General features: G+C 39.5%; 2 protein-coding genes across 5 annotated transcripts; both read left to right on the top strand.

The window, feature by feature from the left end:
- The first annotated feature begins 3,749 nt into the window (after positions 1-3,749).
- On the top strand, positions 3,750-8,693 carry LOC121761136 (protein DOUBLE-STRAND BREAK FORMATION-like). Of its 4 annotated transcripts, XR_006041937.1 has the most exons (7): positions 3,750-3,954; positions 4,033-4,240; positions 4,645-4,788; positions 5,448-5,580; positions 6,296-6,470; positions 7,012-7,185; positions 8,546-8,693. XR_006041937.1 is itself a non-coding variant. In XM_042156734.1 (6 exons), the coding sequence occupies exons 1-5, from the start codon at positions 3,812-3,814 to the stop codon at positions 6,466-6,468; spliced, it is 801 nt and encodes a 266-aa protein (XP_042012668.1). In that variant the 5' UTR covers positions 3,750-3,811; the 3' UTR covers positions 6,469-6,470; positions 7,012-7,479. The 4 variants fall into 4 exon arrangements, 3 of the variants coding, with proteins under 3 accessions (XP_042012668.1, XP_042012670.1, XP_042012669.1); XM_042156734.1 differs by lacking the exon at positions 8,546-8,693 and having other exon boundaries at positions 7,012-7,479; XM_042156736.1 differs by lacking the exons at positions 7,012-7,185; positions 8,546-8,693 and adding an exon at positions 6,744-6,801.
- Positions 8,694-12,222: 3,529 nt separating this feature from the next.
- On the top strand, positions 12,223-13,095 carry LOC121761137 (LOB domain-containing protein 12-like). The gene is made up of 2 exons (XM_042156737.1): positions 12,223-12,445; positions 12,547-13,095. The coding sequence occupies exons 1-2, from the start codon at positions 12,287-12,289 to the stop codon at positions 12,904-12,906; spliced, it is 519 nt and encodes a 172-aa protein (XP_042012671.1). The 5' UTR covers positions 12,223-12,286; the 3' UTR covers positions 12,907-13,095.
- The last annotated feature ends 329 nt before the right edge of the window (positions 13,096-13,424 follow it).

Here is a 13,424-nt window from a genome sequence, read left to right as displayed (position 1 = left end):
GGAGGATTATCCGGTTCAACCCACTCCGGAAGAAGGCCGAGGCGGGGGAGGAGGCCGAGGTAGGGGAGGCTCCAGGGCAGAGGCGGAGGCGGAGGAGGAGGAGGGGGGATCTAGGCCGGCATCCGTACGGCCCCAAAAAAACGCTGGCTGTGTACAACGCCTGGATCAACGTCTCGTACGATCCCATCGTCGGGAATCAACAACCCCGGAAGTGCTTCTGGGAAAAGGTCACCGAGGCCTACCATGAGATTAAGCCGAAAAAGACCCGCCGCCGCACATATAAGATGCTCCACGCTTACTTTGACCGAGTCGACAGAGAGGTCAAATGATTCTGCGGCATCTACAAGAATGAAGCGGCTCAGTACCAAAGCGGAGTCACGGGAGCCGACATTCTGAGGTCCGCTTTGCGGGTCTACTACGAAGACACCGGCAAACAATTCAAATATGCCGATGTTTGGGAGGTCGTCAGGGACGAGGAAAGGTGGGCAGGCGGTGTGCGGTCCAGCTCGGGCTCGACCTCGAAGCGCACGAAGCACACGTCGAGTGGCCAATACTCGTCTGGTGAGGGCGGTTCGGGCATCGGGCCACAAGAGTTTGCCTATGCCGGGGGGTCCTCCCGTGGGCGCCGTCGGCAGCAAGGGAGAAATGCGGCGAAGGTGACTAGAGGGAGGAGGGGTCGAGCCGAATCAAGCCAGGCGGGCTCGGGGGGACCCTCAAACTCCCTTATGTCCATGTACATGACCGCCACAATGGAGGACACTTCCCGCTTTACGCCCACCCAATACGAAGCCTGGCTTAACGGAGTCCTGTTTATGGCGGTTCAACTTGGTATCCCGCCTCCAAGTGGCCTCAGGGCACCTCCACCGCCTTCGGGGGATGATTCGCCGGCGGAGTAGTTTTTTTATTTCCTATAAAATTATATTTTAAATTATGTCATTTTTACTTTTTTAGGATTTTAATTATGTCTTTTTTTTATATTTTTTTTGAATGTTAAGTTGTATTTTTATTTTATGTTGTAATATTATTTTATTTTTAATGAAGTGCGTTTTTTATTAATTGAATTTGGTGAAAAAAAATAAAAAAAAAATTGAATGAATAGTAATTTTAAAAAAAATAATAATAATTTAAGGGACGATTAAGGGACGGAGGGTTGCAGGTTCCGTCCATTAGTTAAGGGATGGAGTAAAAAAGTACAGTGGGTCCTGCAAATAGTGTTTTAAGGGACGGTTAAGGGACAGTAAGCGTTGTGGATGGCCTAAATATGACAAACTAACTTCGTCTTATTCAAGATGTCCATATTTTTGAATGACACATAATTTTAGGTGGAGTAGTTGAGTATGATAAAGTAAAGTGAAAAATATGATTGAATATTTTAATGAGTAGAGAGAAGAAGAATTTGTTTCCAAATATGGAAAGTACAGACCTTAAGTAGGACAAACTAAAAGAAAAGATAAGATATGACATCATAGACGAGGGAGTATTAAGGGTGTCCACTATAAGGTGGACACGCCCAATAGCCCCACCCTAGTTTTTTGTCCATAGTCCTAATTTTTTGTCCATAGCCCCAAAATTCTATTTCCTCCACTATAGTGGACAACTCCAATAGCCCCAAAATTTTATAATCAATTTTCATTTTTAAATATTTTTTAGTTTCAATCAAGTGTAATTTAAATAATCGCAGTGTAAATAACTAGAATACGAGGTAATTAGGTCGAATATTCGTTGTATTGCATACCGGTAAAATTATACAACGAATAATGAAAATAAAATACAACAACAAAACTCCGGCACCGTCTACTCGGTGTCGGAGTCGGCTTCCTCGTCTTCCTCTTCTTCTTCTTCTTCTTCTCCTCCTCCTCCTCTCTCGCTGCTGCCGGCCGCGGTATCCCCAGGCGCATTATCAACCAACCCCAGTCGACTCTCAAGCCGATTGATGAGCCTCTTGTAGACGTTCCTGACGTACGGGTCAGTTTCCCCTGCGTATGACCTGCATACGTCTTGCAGTTGTTGCATCAACGTTACGTCTATGCTATTGGCCAATACCTCGTGGGGTTGCACCGTGGGCTGTGGGATTGGGGCAGACTGGGGGATGCGCGATCCGGATGCGGCCGCCATTTGGCGGGAAGCACTTCTACCTCCTCTGGCTCTGCGGATAGAGGCATGTTGTCCCATGGGCGGTCGTCGCCTAATGTGAGTCGCGGCTGGCTCTTCGACTTGCTCGTCGGACTGCTCGAACTCGTGCGAGCCGCTCCCACTGCTGTATTCCCCGGCAAGGTTGTGCCTTGTGCGCTTCGGGTCACCGGCTGTTTCCACCTCGTTCGCCACGATCGACCTGAATTTCGGACAATCCGCGAGGACAAGATACTCCTCCCACAAGGTGAACTTCGGCTGGCCCGTCTTGCGGTATTGGCCCTCCGACAGGGTCTTCACATCTTCTGCGCTTCTGCCACTCTCGGCGTGGCGATGGTTATTCTCGTATATGGACGCGAACAGCTTGGTAGCCTGCAGTATCCTACCGAACTTTTTTCGGATCTGTTCTGGGTCGCGCTTCTCGGCGCCGTCGGGCTTCAATTCCTCGTATGCCATCATGACGCGCCTCCAAAAGCTCCCCGACTCCTGATCGGTACCCACTACGGGGTCCGAAGTGATAGCATCACACGCCTTCGCCACGGCAATGCTCTCGTCTTTGCTGTATGGCTTGCCGCGGCTGGACCCCTCGGGCTGATCACCGCTACCGCCGGGGCCACTGCCATCGCTACTCGCAATGCCGGGGGAGCTGCCCGAGTGTCCACCGACGTTGCCGGTGCCACGACTGCCGCCTCCGCCCCTAGGGCCTCTGCCCCTCCCGCCACCAGAGCCCCGGCTGCCGCCACCTCCTCGGGTCGGAACGGGTGTTTCCACCCGCGCTACCGGCGTATCTGCGATGCCGGTACTGAGCAGACCCAACATAGTATCAAATGCGTCTTGATCTGCTTCGGTGATCGGAGATTGACTGGCTTGAAAAGGGGAACCCGGCCGCGCCAGGTGAAGCGCGTCTAGGTTTGGTCGGTAATCTCCAAAAGCGGAACGACTCAGATTCCGTTGTAAAGCGGGCGGCGTTGGTGAGGATCTCCACGACTGAGATGGAGGAAGGGGTGGACTCGATGCCCACGGTGGTGGAGATTGATTCCAACTCCAAGACTGTGACGGAACCGCATATCCGCCAAATCCCGACGGCTGAGAAGCATATCCGCCAAAACCCGATGCCGGCGAATGATGGGCCGACGGCTGAGATGGATTGCTGTCATATCCCGATTCCTCAGTGTCGGGTGATTCGTCGTCTCCTCGGTGCATTTTGTAGAGAGTGTTTTTGTAGAAAGTGGGTGTATGGATGTTGTGAAAATGGGAGTGGGGGAGGAGGGAGAGTGGTATTTATAGATATGAAAAACGAAAAAAAAAAAAAATTCGAACAATGCGGCTATAGCCGCGGTGAATTTCCGCCACTATAATAGCCGCGGCTATAGCCGCGCCTATACACTACACGCCGCGTCCTCGCCCCACTCGCGGCGAAGCCTCGTCCGCCGCCCTCCACCCCACCCGCCGCGTCCACCCTCGCGGCGGACACCCCATCCACTATAATCGCCGCGCCTTCCGCCCCGCCATCGCCCCGCTCGCGGCGACCGCCGCGTCCACCTTATAGTGGACGCTCTAAGTTTGACATATGCTAGTTCAAACTTTGATTCTTTTCCCAGTATTCATTAACAGGCCTATCATGATATCTGGGTAAACGAACCCTTGGCTATAATCGAATCAAATATAGATAGCAATCTAAATGCAAGTTCGCGTGTTCAAAACTCAAACATATATAAATCGATGCCATTCAAATCTCCAACCGTCAATATCTCGGAAAATGCGGCACTCAGCTACAATATATCAGGAAATTTCCCTCTTTCGCTCTCGGATTCAAAATCGATGGTTAGAATTCTTATATATTTATCGCAAATATGTAGCTCTAGTTCGTCATCCGCGTTTGAAATCGGATCCTTTTCTCAGGGTTGATGATGTAACAATTCGAGTTCTCGAGTCGATTTTAGTTTCAAAAGATGTGCAGTCGTCGATTGATTTCAAATCGGTTTTGAAACGGTTCATGAGAGATGAATCTCTTCTTATCTTCGGTGAAATCGCGGAAGAATCAGTCGAGATTAAGCTCACATGTGCTGAGTTTCTGATTCGTGTTTTTGCTATGATTGGCGACGTCGAGGTAATAGCTCATCAAATCACTGTTTCTATTGTTTAATTCTTCCGTTAAAGACATATTGGCTCGTTTGTGATGAATTTTCGCATGAAATTAATATTTACTCTTTCTGTTTTCGTATTAATTCCAATTCTCTTCTTAACGACTGTAGGAGTACTTTTTAATGCTTCTATAACTATGAAATTACCGATCGCTATTAGTGACAAGCTCTATTATGCTTTTACATCCAACGAGACTATCGTGTTTACTTGTCATCTTATAATCATCGTCCTGATTTACCAAATGTTGTTGTCGATTATACATTGTTCTGATAAAACGATCCTCACAAATTTACAATCGCCAAGATATCACTGTGGAGTACCTGTATCATATTCTTCCCCTTTGGGATTGAATGATTGGATTTTTGGTAGAGTTGCTTAGCCTTGAGATACGAAGCATTGGTTCTGCGAGACGAGATGGCTACTATTCACCCTGAGCTTCAAGTCACTTCTAAAGAATGGCTCACCTTCACTGAGCATTCACTTGAAAATGGATTCCATTCCATTGCAAATCAGGTAAACTTTGCAATTCTGGTGACGATTGATGTGTACATTCCACTTGTATCATGTTGGTACTTGGTTGTTTTCAGATTTCCAAATATGGATGAAACAAAATCTCAGTCATTCTTGCGTTATAAATTTGTACAGCTGACCGTAAACCAGATCCACTATTGAGATAATTGTTCGTATATACAATTGTGCTGGTGTTTTGCAGTTCTGCTTTATAATTTTATATGATGAACCCATTTCTATATATCAGTCAGAGACTCTGAAACAAGAGTTGTAGCAATTTTATGTTTCTGTGGAGTTGATAACATGACAATTAGTACTATCTTTTAAGTATATAACTGGATATTTAGCTTAAGATTATGTTGTTAATCTGATTTGATGCCAAGCAACTTCTAACACGAGTATATTAGTTATAATTCACAACAGGGTTAGGTTTCTGTTCTAGTGTTGTAATATAGTCTAATCTCTTTATATGTAAGTGATACCAGTTATTGATAACGATGTTTACAGTTTGAGGGTTGCTGATTGCATCTTGTTGAATATGTTTTTACAGTGATCCTGTACTCTTTTCTCATGTGATGTTGTATTGATTGCGTGGAACAGCGTTGGTATAACCGAGATAAAAGATGATTAACAGAATTTTCATTGTAACTTGCTTATTGAAGGCATGTGAAAAGGCACGTATGTCCTCAGGTGCTATTCACCTGGAATCAGATTATTTCTTCCATGATGTGAATGCGATGGAAAAAATCGATAGATTGAAGGATGATGCTTTGCTCAAGATTTCTTCACAATCTCGTACGTATTTTGAGCACCTGGTTCCAGAAAATTTCAAGCTCATTTATTAGAGATTTGATGCTCAGTCTTGGTTAAATTACTAGGGGTAACATGAACTACTACTGCAGTTCAGTTATAAGGCCCGATCTTGATGCTAATATCTGTGTTTAGCCTTTAAGTTATGTGACAATATTGGAATATTGCAAGAAAGCATGCATTTATCTGTTATGAGAGGTGAAAGCACGGTCCTGGTCAAGAAAGCATTAAAAAGTAAGAGGCAGAAGATTGGAATTCATGTATTTTGGTAGAAATCTGGCCTGAGATTGAGAGTTCATGAATTTTATGATCCAAGTGCACCACAGACCTTATTATTTCTTTAGCAGAATAAGGATACCGAACATATAGAAAATGAAAATCGTGAAATCTTAGAGTTGAGCTCTCATACAGATGGTAGAGGTTCTAAAATTTGGAAAATACATTCTTGAGGTTCACATAATTACTGGAAATTACCTGAAACTTTCAGCTTATTGTTTCAATTTGGATGGGGCGAAACTAGACTGAAATCCACGTTTGTATATAATATTTCAGAACTTTATACTTTTCTACGTCAATGCAATTACTCTGTAGATTTTATTGTCTGCTCTTCTGTGAAAATAATACTTAATGACTATTCAGTTGGTTTAGCTACCTGGCTCTATCTTACCTTCTCTGCATGTTGATGTTTGTAACTGAGTAGTCCAGGCACAGGCTAAAGCATACTCGAAGAGGAAAAAAGTTAAGGAGAGTGCACAGCAGTTAACCATCCCTACTGAATCACAAAAAGGAAGTTCTCGGTTTAGAAGTGGAATCAAAACGCATAATTTGCGGAAATTGCTTGAATATCAATGTCTTCGAAGGTTATCCCTATGAAGGTAAGTTGAACCGTTAGGTGGTACCCCTTCCACTACTCATTTGGTTATTTATTTCCAGATTTAGAGTAAAGGCAACCCACATTATTTCTTTAACCAAAAATTCCACTATTTTGATCCCACTGCAACTGAAAGTTAAATGAGGCCCTTGCTCTCACCTAAGCTGTCGTTAGTTAGCACTTAGCACCATAGCAACGTGCGATTTAAGTAGTTATCATAGTAAACAGTTTTTGGGATGAAATGTAGAGAATAATGAAAATCTTTTTCAAATACCAGAACATATCACAGCTCATATTTAATAAATCTGGACGGCGTTGATAAGAATCGTCTAGATTCTCTAGGAAAAATAGTTGGTTAAATTAGCTATATTTCAATTGATTACTATCCTACACTTGCAAGCCACTTTCAACTAGTTTGCAGAAGAGGCAGGCTGGATATTTTATCCTACAATTTGAAACTAGCACACCAGTCTGTGTCTGTCTGTCTGTCTTAATGCACTCACTTCTTTTATTTCTCTTTAATATTCTGTAACTTATTGTCACAGGGAATCTGCAATTAATTCCGAGTTAGTAATATGACAATGCAGCTAAGCATTGGCTTGTGATGAAATGAAGTCCATTCGGTCACGTGCCTATGTTATCCTGCACAACTAGTTAATTTCCCTTCTTCCACTTGGGATTGTGCCTACGGTAGCGTGGAATCAAGAATGATAAGCAAGGTTAGAATCCTATTATCCTTTAGGCACACACCTAACACATGAATTAGATCAAACACAATTGTTTTATGGTTAAATAAATAGAAATTTAAAAACAACGCGTCACAATGAACTCAGACTCGAGACTATTTGCTTCGAACATTAAACACTAGGCCAACACACGCACATAACCAGACATGTTTCCTGCAATTATGAGGTGAGGTGGATGGTGCTTTAGAGATTGATAAAATTGGAGATATAAACACTTCGAATCGGATTCATAGTGCAATATTTATATAAACTAGATTACATTCAACACAGAAGAAGGATCGATATTTCGTATTGTCCTGTTGTCACAATAAGATCTCATCTGAAACGAACATAATCATGGATACTTTATTAAATGCAAACATAATAGTATGTCATTACACACAGAAACACAATGGAAAGGGAATTATAATATCCTACAAAATCTAGAAAATACCTAAATATTTAATTATTACTAGCTGAACTGAACACGGTATTTTTTTTTTGTTTTTTGACACGGTAATACCAGTAATGTGATAAATCTAAATGCTAACTCATGTAACGTTTTGATCATCATCTATATTAAGCCACTGTCATCCCTAGATAGAAGTGTACAGTAATATGAAATTACGAGCCAATAGATTGGTCGTCGAAGCATCTGAAAAATAACACGTGGCTAGACAAAATCGAAAAAAGAAACAATTTATTAGAAAAGAAATGAAAAATGGGTTGCACCGTTTGTGGTGGATTTGAAAATGGAATCTTCCATATCAGAAAGCGCGCATTAAATGGGTGGCGCATCGAAGGTCACCACGTTTTATTTATTTCGTCCAAGAGGGTGAAGATGTCTGTGTTTTTGACTTAGTTTAATCGAAACAAAACAAAGGAAACACGCTTCCACACGCATTAATTAATTAAACAAACATTACAAGGTTCTCATCCTGTCTCTCTACACACCGTCGCGCTTGCTTGAAACTTGAGTTCTTTTTCAAAATGCGCGTTTCAAGAGCTTACTACTGTGTGTGTGTGTGTGTGTGTGTGTGTGTGTGTGTGTAAATATTTCAACAAAACTGGCTTCTACTAATTAGTCTAATCATGACTAGTCTTTGCCCCCTGATCACCCTCTAATTACTCTAAATTAATGATGGATTAACTTTTTTATGACGATACTTCCATCTCATTTTGGGGGCAATACTGATTGCATTACAAAATAATTATGTGAGAGCTAAGATGATGTCTATATTCCGTTATCTATCCTGTGGCGTGGAGTATTTGTTATTTTGTTAAAATTTATTGTCTCACATGCTTTAAAAAGAGTCGTATATGCTTTCAATTTTAATTGTGTTCCTATATACAGTTGGTACAAGATATTGACTATGAATTAATGAAGGATTACTCTACCATGAGGCCATCCGCAATGGCGCCTAGCCGAGTGCCGGCGCTAGGCGGTCCATTGCAACCGCCCAACGGATTTCGGAATTAAAAACCGCCGAGCGCTCGGCGGTTTCGCGGCGCTAGGCTGTGCGCTGGGCGATCCGCTCGGCGCTATTGCAGCGCCCGGATCGCCTAGCGCACCGCCGAGCGGAATTTTTTATTTTTTATTTTTTTTATTTTCGAAACACTATATATACGCGGTTCGCACCACTTGTTTTAATTATTGTAATTTTTTTAATTATTGTATTTTTTTAAATTATTGTACTTTTTTAAAAATTATTGTACTTTTTAAAATTTTAATAGTATTATTAATATTTCCCGTATATGTCTCGTAAATTAAATTCCGTATATTGTGTGATTGTTAATTATTTCATTTTTATATAATTGTTATTAGTGATGTGGCTAGTGATGTGGCTGGGCTATTTGCTTGTTTTGATGATATGACAGGAGGATTTTTAGTGTTGATGATATGGCATGAGGAGTTTGTGGCTAGGCTATGGCTAGGCTATTGCTGGGCTATTCCTATTGTGGATGGCCTGATGGTTACGTGATAAGATAGATAAAAAATACTATAGATTGAATCTTGTTATTTGGTGGCTCACCATTTTGGGAATATTATCACAAAGCTCTTTTCACTAGCTAATTTTCCTTGAATTATACAGTATTCCATTAAAAGAGTGTGATTGGAAAAAATCTAAGTAATGATAGATAAAAATATTAACCTATCTACCTTATTAATAATATAAATGTTAGAAGTTCAAACCATTTCACATTGGAGAATTAGAAAATGTGCAAATAATATATAAATATAACCCCACTCCATTAATATGAGGTCTTTTGGGGATTGTCCCTAAAGCAAAATAGTTAGGCTTTTGTCCAAAGCGGATAATATCATACTAATGTGGAGTTCAGGTGTGCATACCATTCCACATTAGAGAATTAGAAAATGTGCAAGTAACATATAAGTGCAACCCCTATTTCTTTAGTATGAGACTTTTTAAGAAGTGATCCGAGTACTCAAAGTGGATATTATCATACTCCAAATCCTTGCAAAAACTAATTAATGATTTAATGTGGAATTTGGGTGTGCATAACTGAATCCTCCCAATAACTAAACGTCCTTAAAGAGGAAACGATTTGAATAAAACTAGGGTAACATTTAGTCGTATTAATATTACTATCATTCTTATCAAACCCTAGTACTAGGCTACATATACTTACATTTCTTTCAACTAGCAATAGAGGGTGTCATAGAGAGTGAATAAAGTATAATTGAAAATATAATTAATGTAGAGATTAATAAAACTGTGAATAGGAGAGGTGGGGAAGGAGAGCTGTTTTCCTCGGAATGGCAGATTAGAAGCTTGGAATCATGTGATGTGCATTAAATACGAGGCTGAGGGAATCCCTTTTAATTAATTAGAAGTAGAGTTTTCACAAAACCCCCCCTCGTGATCATACTAGCACAAGATGATGACAATTTCAATTAATGAGCCATCACCAACAATTTATTACTTATTGTTCATCATTATTTAATTATTATCATTTCATGTACCATCACAAAATATGTAAATTAAATTAATGTTGTACTAGTGTTCGAATCAATTCCAAGATTTGTTACAATGTAGTTCATACATTTATGAAAAGTTGGTGTTAGTAGTGTTAATGGGTTTTTCATACATTTATGAAAAGTTTATTTTCAAACTCTTTTGTGTTTGGTTGTAAATCTAATAACATTAAACAATGTAGTTCAATGTTTGATTTAAAATAACTCTGTTATATAAGGGTGCTTTGTGACATCTTTAACGCCAGATCCATCTGAAAATCAAGCAACCTAACTAAACACGGTGTGAAAGATGTACTCCGACATTGTATATATCAAGCTAAAGTGCGTGGTTGGTAGCGAAGATAAATAAACAAAACATGATAATAAAACACACTTTAGATAATTTTTTATCATATAAATCCAATATAGAAACTAAACCTAACATCTCGAAACGTAATTTATTATCTAAATCTAGATATTTGTCAAATGATAACTGCCATAGATCTTTCTCCTTTATTTTGAGAAACGCTCAAATGCCAACACCTTTTATCTTTAGAAAAAATAGTATTTGTTTCTAGTACTAACAAAAGACACGCTCAGATAATGAAAAACAATTCAGTTGGTAGAATGCTTTCATAGTTTAGTTAGTAAGATGTTTTTCTTCCAATTATTAGGTTGAGTGTATAAGTCACACAATTATTTATGAAATAAATATTACTCCCTCCGTTCCTTGTTAATTGAGACGTTTCTTTTCAGCACAGAGTTTAAGAATAGTGTGTTAAGTGGATGGTGAATAAAGTAAGACCTTCCTACCATGGTTCAAATCCAAATCCAAAACCATATTTTAGTGATATATTTGTAACTATAAATATGATGTTGGATTTATAGTGGATGTGGTTCTCGATTCACATTGAATTAGAATATTGAATCAACATAGGGTAAAATAGTTTCATTCAAGTTTGTATATAAATATCGTTAATTGTAATGAAAAAAAATGGACGATTTATATAGTAGTATGTGTTTGATGTGAATTGAATGCCCTCCCAACAAACATTCACGTCGAACTCATCTTTCCCTCAGTCCGGTCTTCCCTCGTTTCATGCTACACATAATGTGCTAAACCCTAACCCTAATTCTTTCCACCAATTTATTGCTTTTGTCTTTCCCTATTCTTTAAACAATTAGTATTCCCAATTCCAATTCATTTTGTTTTTCTTTCTTCACTCAATCAAGCTATTGACTAGTTAATTGTGTGTATACATGTGCTTTTACTATATAATACTCCTATACACAGAAATGCAAAAGAGGAAAAATGAAAATGCAAAAAAAAAAGTCAAATAAGGGCAATGTTGAAAAAAGAAACCAATTTTGCATGGATGGTTAATTTTTCTCATGGCGGTGGTCAACCTCTCATGATCTAGCCGATGTCACATCTTTAAAATGACTAAAATGCCCATCATAGACAGTAACTATATATATGTGTTACCATTTGAGAATTTCGAACTTATGGCCAATTAAATTAAAACCTCTTAGGCTTTCGAGCTAGTGCTCAAACTAATATAATTCTACTATATAAGACATGTTCACTAATCACAAGCTCGTTTCATGAAAGCTCATGTGATTATATAGGTTATCGATATACAACATTGATATTTAATAGAAGATTTTATTGGCATATGTAATTAATTGGTTCAATGCACTCATCATATAATCTCATTAATCTTAATTTTAAGCAAATGTCATTTTAACTCCCATGTTTTCTTCCTTATTCAATTAAGAAACAAACTTTAAAAAAAAACAAGTAGCGAGTATTTAATAAATTTTTTAATTATTCCCACCATACATACATGCAAATTAAGAACTGTAATCTTCCCTAACATGTACTCAACCAATTTTTTAATGTTGAAAAGAAATTCACATAGACTTGAAAAAGATAAACACACACGTAGTTATAATTTAATCATGGAACGATTTCCATGGTGGACTATAACACCTACCATTATAAATACCTTTTCTCCATTCTCACAAACTTACTACAATTGTTCCCACCACAACAAAACCTAAGGCAAAAAATCAAAATCTCCCTACAAAAAAAAATTTAAATACCACAACCCAAAAATGGGAGGAGGAACTTCGCCCTGCGCCTCCTGCAAACTTCTCCGGAGACGCTGCGCAAAAGACTGCATTTTCTCCCCTTATTTCCCTCCCGACGATCCTCACAAGTTCGCCATCGTTCACAAGGTTTTTGGAGCTAGCAATGTGAGCAAGATGCTGCAGGTTTGATCATTTTCTTGACTTTTTTTTTTTTGCTAAAACACTTGTTTTTAGGGTTTACTTTTAAAAAAAAAATTAGTAATAAAAATTTTGGATATTTTCAGGAGCTCCCATTTCATCAAAGAGGAGATGCAGTGAGTAGCTTAGTGTATGAGGCTAATGCTAGGACGAGGGACCCTGTGTACGGCTGCGTTGGGGCGATTTCGTTTCTGCAGAATCAAGTTTCTCAGCTGCAGATGCAGCTAGCAGTGGCTCAAGCAGAGATACTTTGCATTCAGATGCAGCAAGAGCAGCAGCAGCCGCCTCCATTGATGACTCATAACAATGATCATCATAGTGGTGAAGATGACAAGTCCTCTCTTGTTAATTTTAGTAGCCTCCAACACTATCTTAGCTTTGCTTCCACTAGTTCTACTAATAATGTGATGCAAGATCCTCTCAAGAGAGAGTCCCTTTGGACTTGATTCATGAGTAGGGAGTTAGTTAATTAGCTAGCTAGCCAGGGTTGATTTTGGAAATGTAGCTTGCGCGCGACCATCTGTGGTGTTCTTGTGTTTCTTTTCATCAGTATGTTGTGTTCTGATATGTACTCGTGAGACTGTCTTATACAAGGCTCGGACGAAATAGAGCGACCTAGCTAGCTATTGTGTGTATTAATTCTGAACGATTTTAATCAATCTAACTAGCTTAATTATGTTCAAATTTGTCTTCCCCTAGTTCTCATTCTCAACTACTACTTTTGACTTTTTCCCCTCCCCTTAATTTCTTGCAGAGAATATATATATATTACTATGCCTTATGTGTTCTTGAATGAGCTAGTTTATGCTAATTAAAATAAGTGGTCTGCCTATAAAAATGCAAGTCCCACATGGGCTTGTAAAATTAGAGTTTCGAAAAGCAGCATTGAGATTTGTTGGCATTGCTTAGAAAACACATAACCTTAATTGTGCAAAATTTGAGCTAGACATGAAGTATAAATGAA

Source organism: Salvia splendens, chromosome 13 (assembly GCF_004379255.2).
Source record: "Salvia splendens isolate huo1 chromosome 13, SspV2, whole genome shotgun sequence".
NCBI lineage: Eukaryota > Viridiplantae > Streptophyta > Magnoliopsida > Lamiales > Lamiaceae > Salvia > Salvia splendens.
This window is presented reverse-complemented; position numbering and strand designations above follow the sequence as displayed.

What these genes read in the sequence shown, in the direction of transcription:
- LOC121761137 (XM_042156737.1), top strand. Translation starts at nt 12,287, where the DNA reads ATGGGAGGAGGAACTTCGCCCTGCGCCTCCTGCAAACTTCTCCGGAGA. An exon ending in ATGTGAGCAAGATGCTGCAG is followed by an intron (nt 12,446 to 12,546) that starts GTTTGATCATTT and finishes GGATATTTTCAG; the next exon opens with GAGCTCCCATTTCATCAAAG.
- LOC121761136 (XM_042156734.1), top strand. Translation starts at nt 3,812, where the DNA reads ATGCAAGTTCGCGTGTTCAAAACTCAAACATATATAAATCGATGCCAT. An exon ending in CTATGATTGGCGACGTCGAG is followed by an intron (nt 4,241 to 4,644) that starts GTAATAGCTCAT and finishes GATTTTTGGTAG; the next exon opens with AGTTGCTTAGCCTTGAGATA. An exon ending in CAAGATTTCTTCACAATCTC is followed by an intron (nt 5,581 to 6,295) that starts GTACGTATTTTG and finishes GTAACTGAGTAG; the next exon opens with TCCAGGCACAGGCTAAAGCA.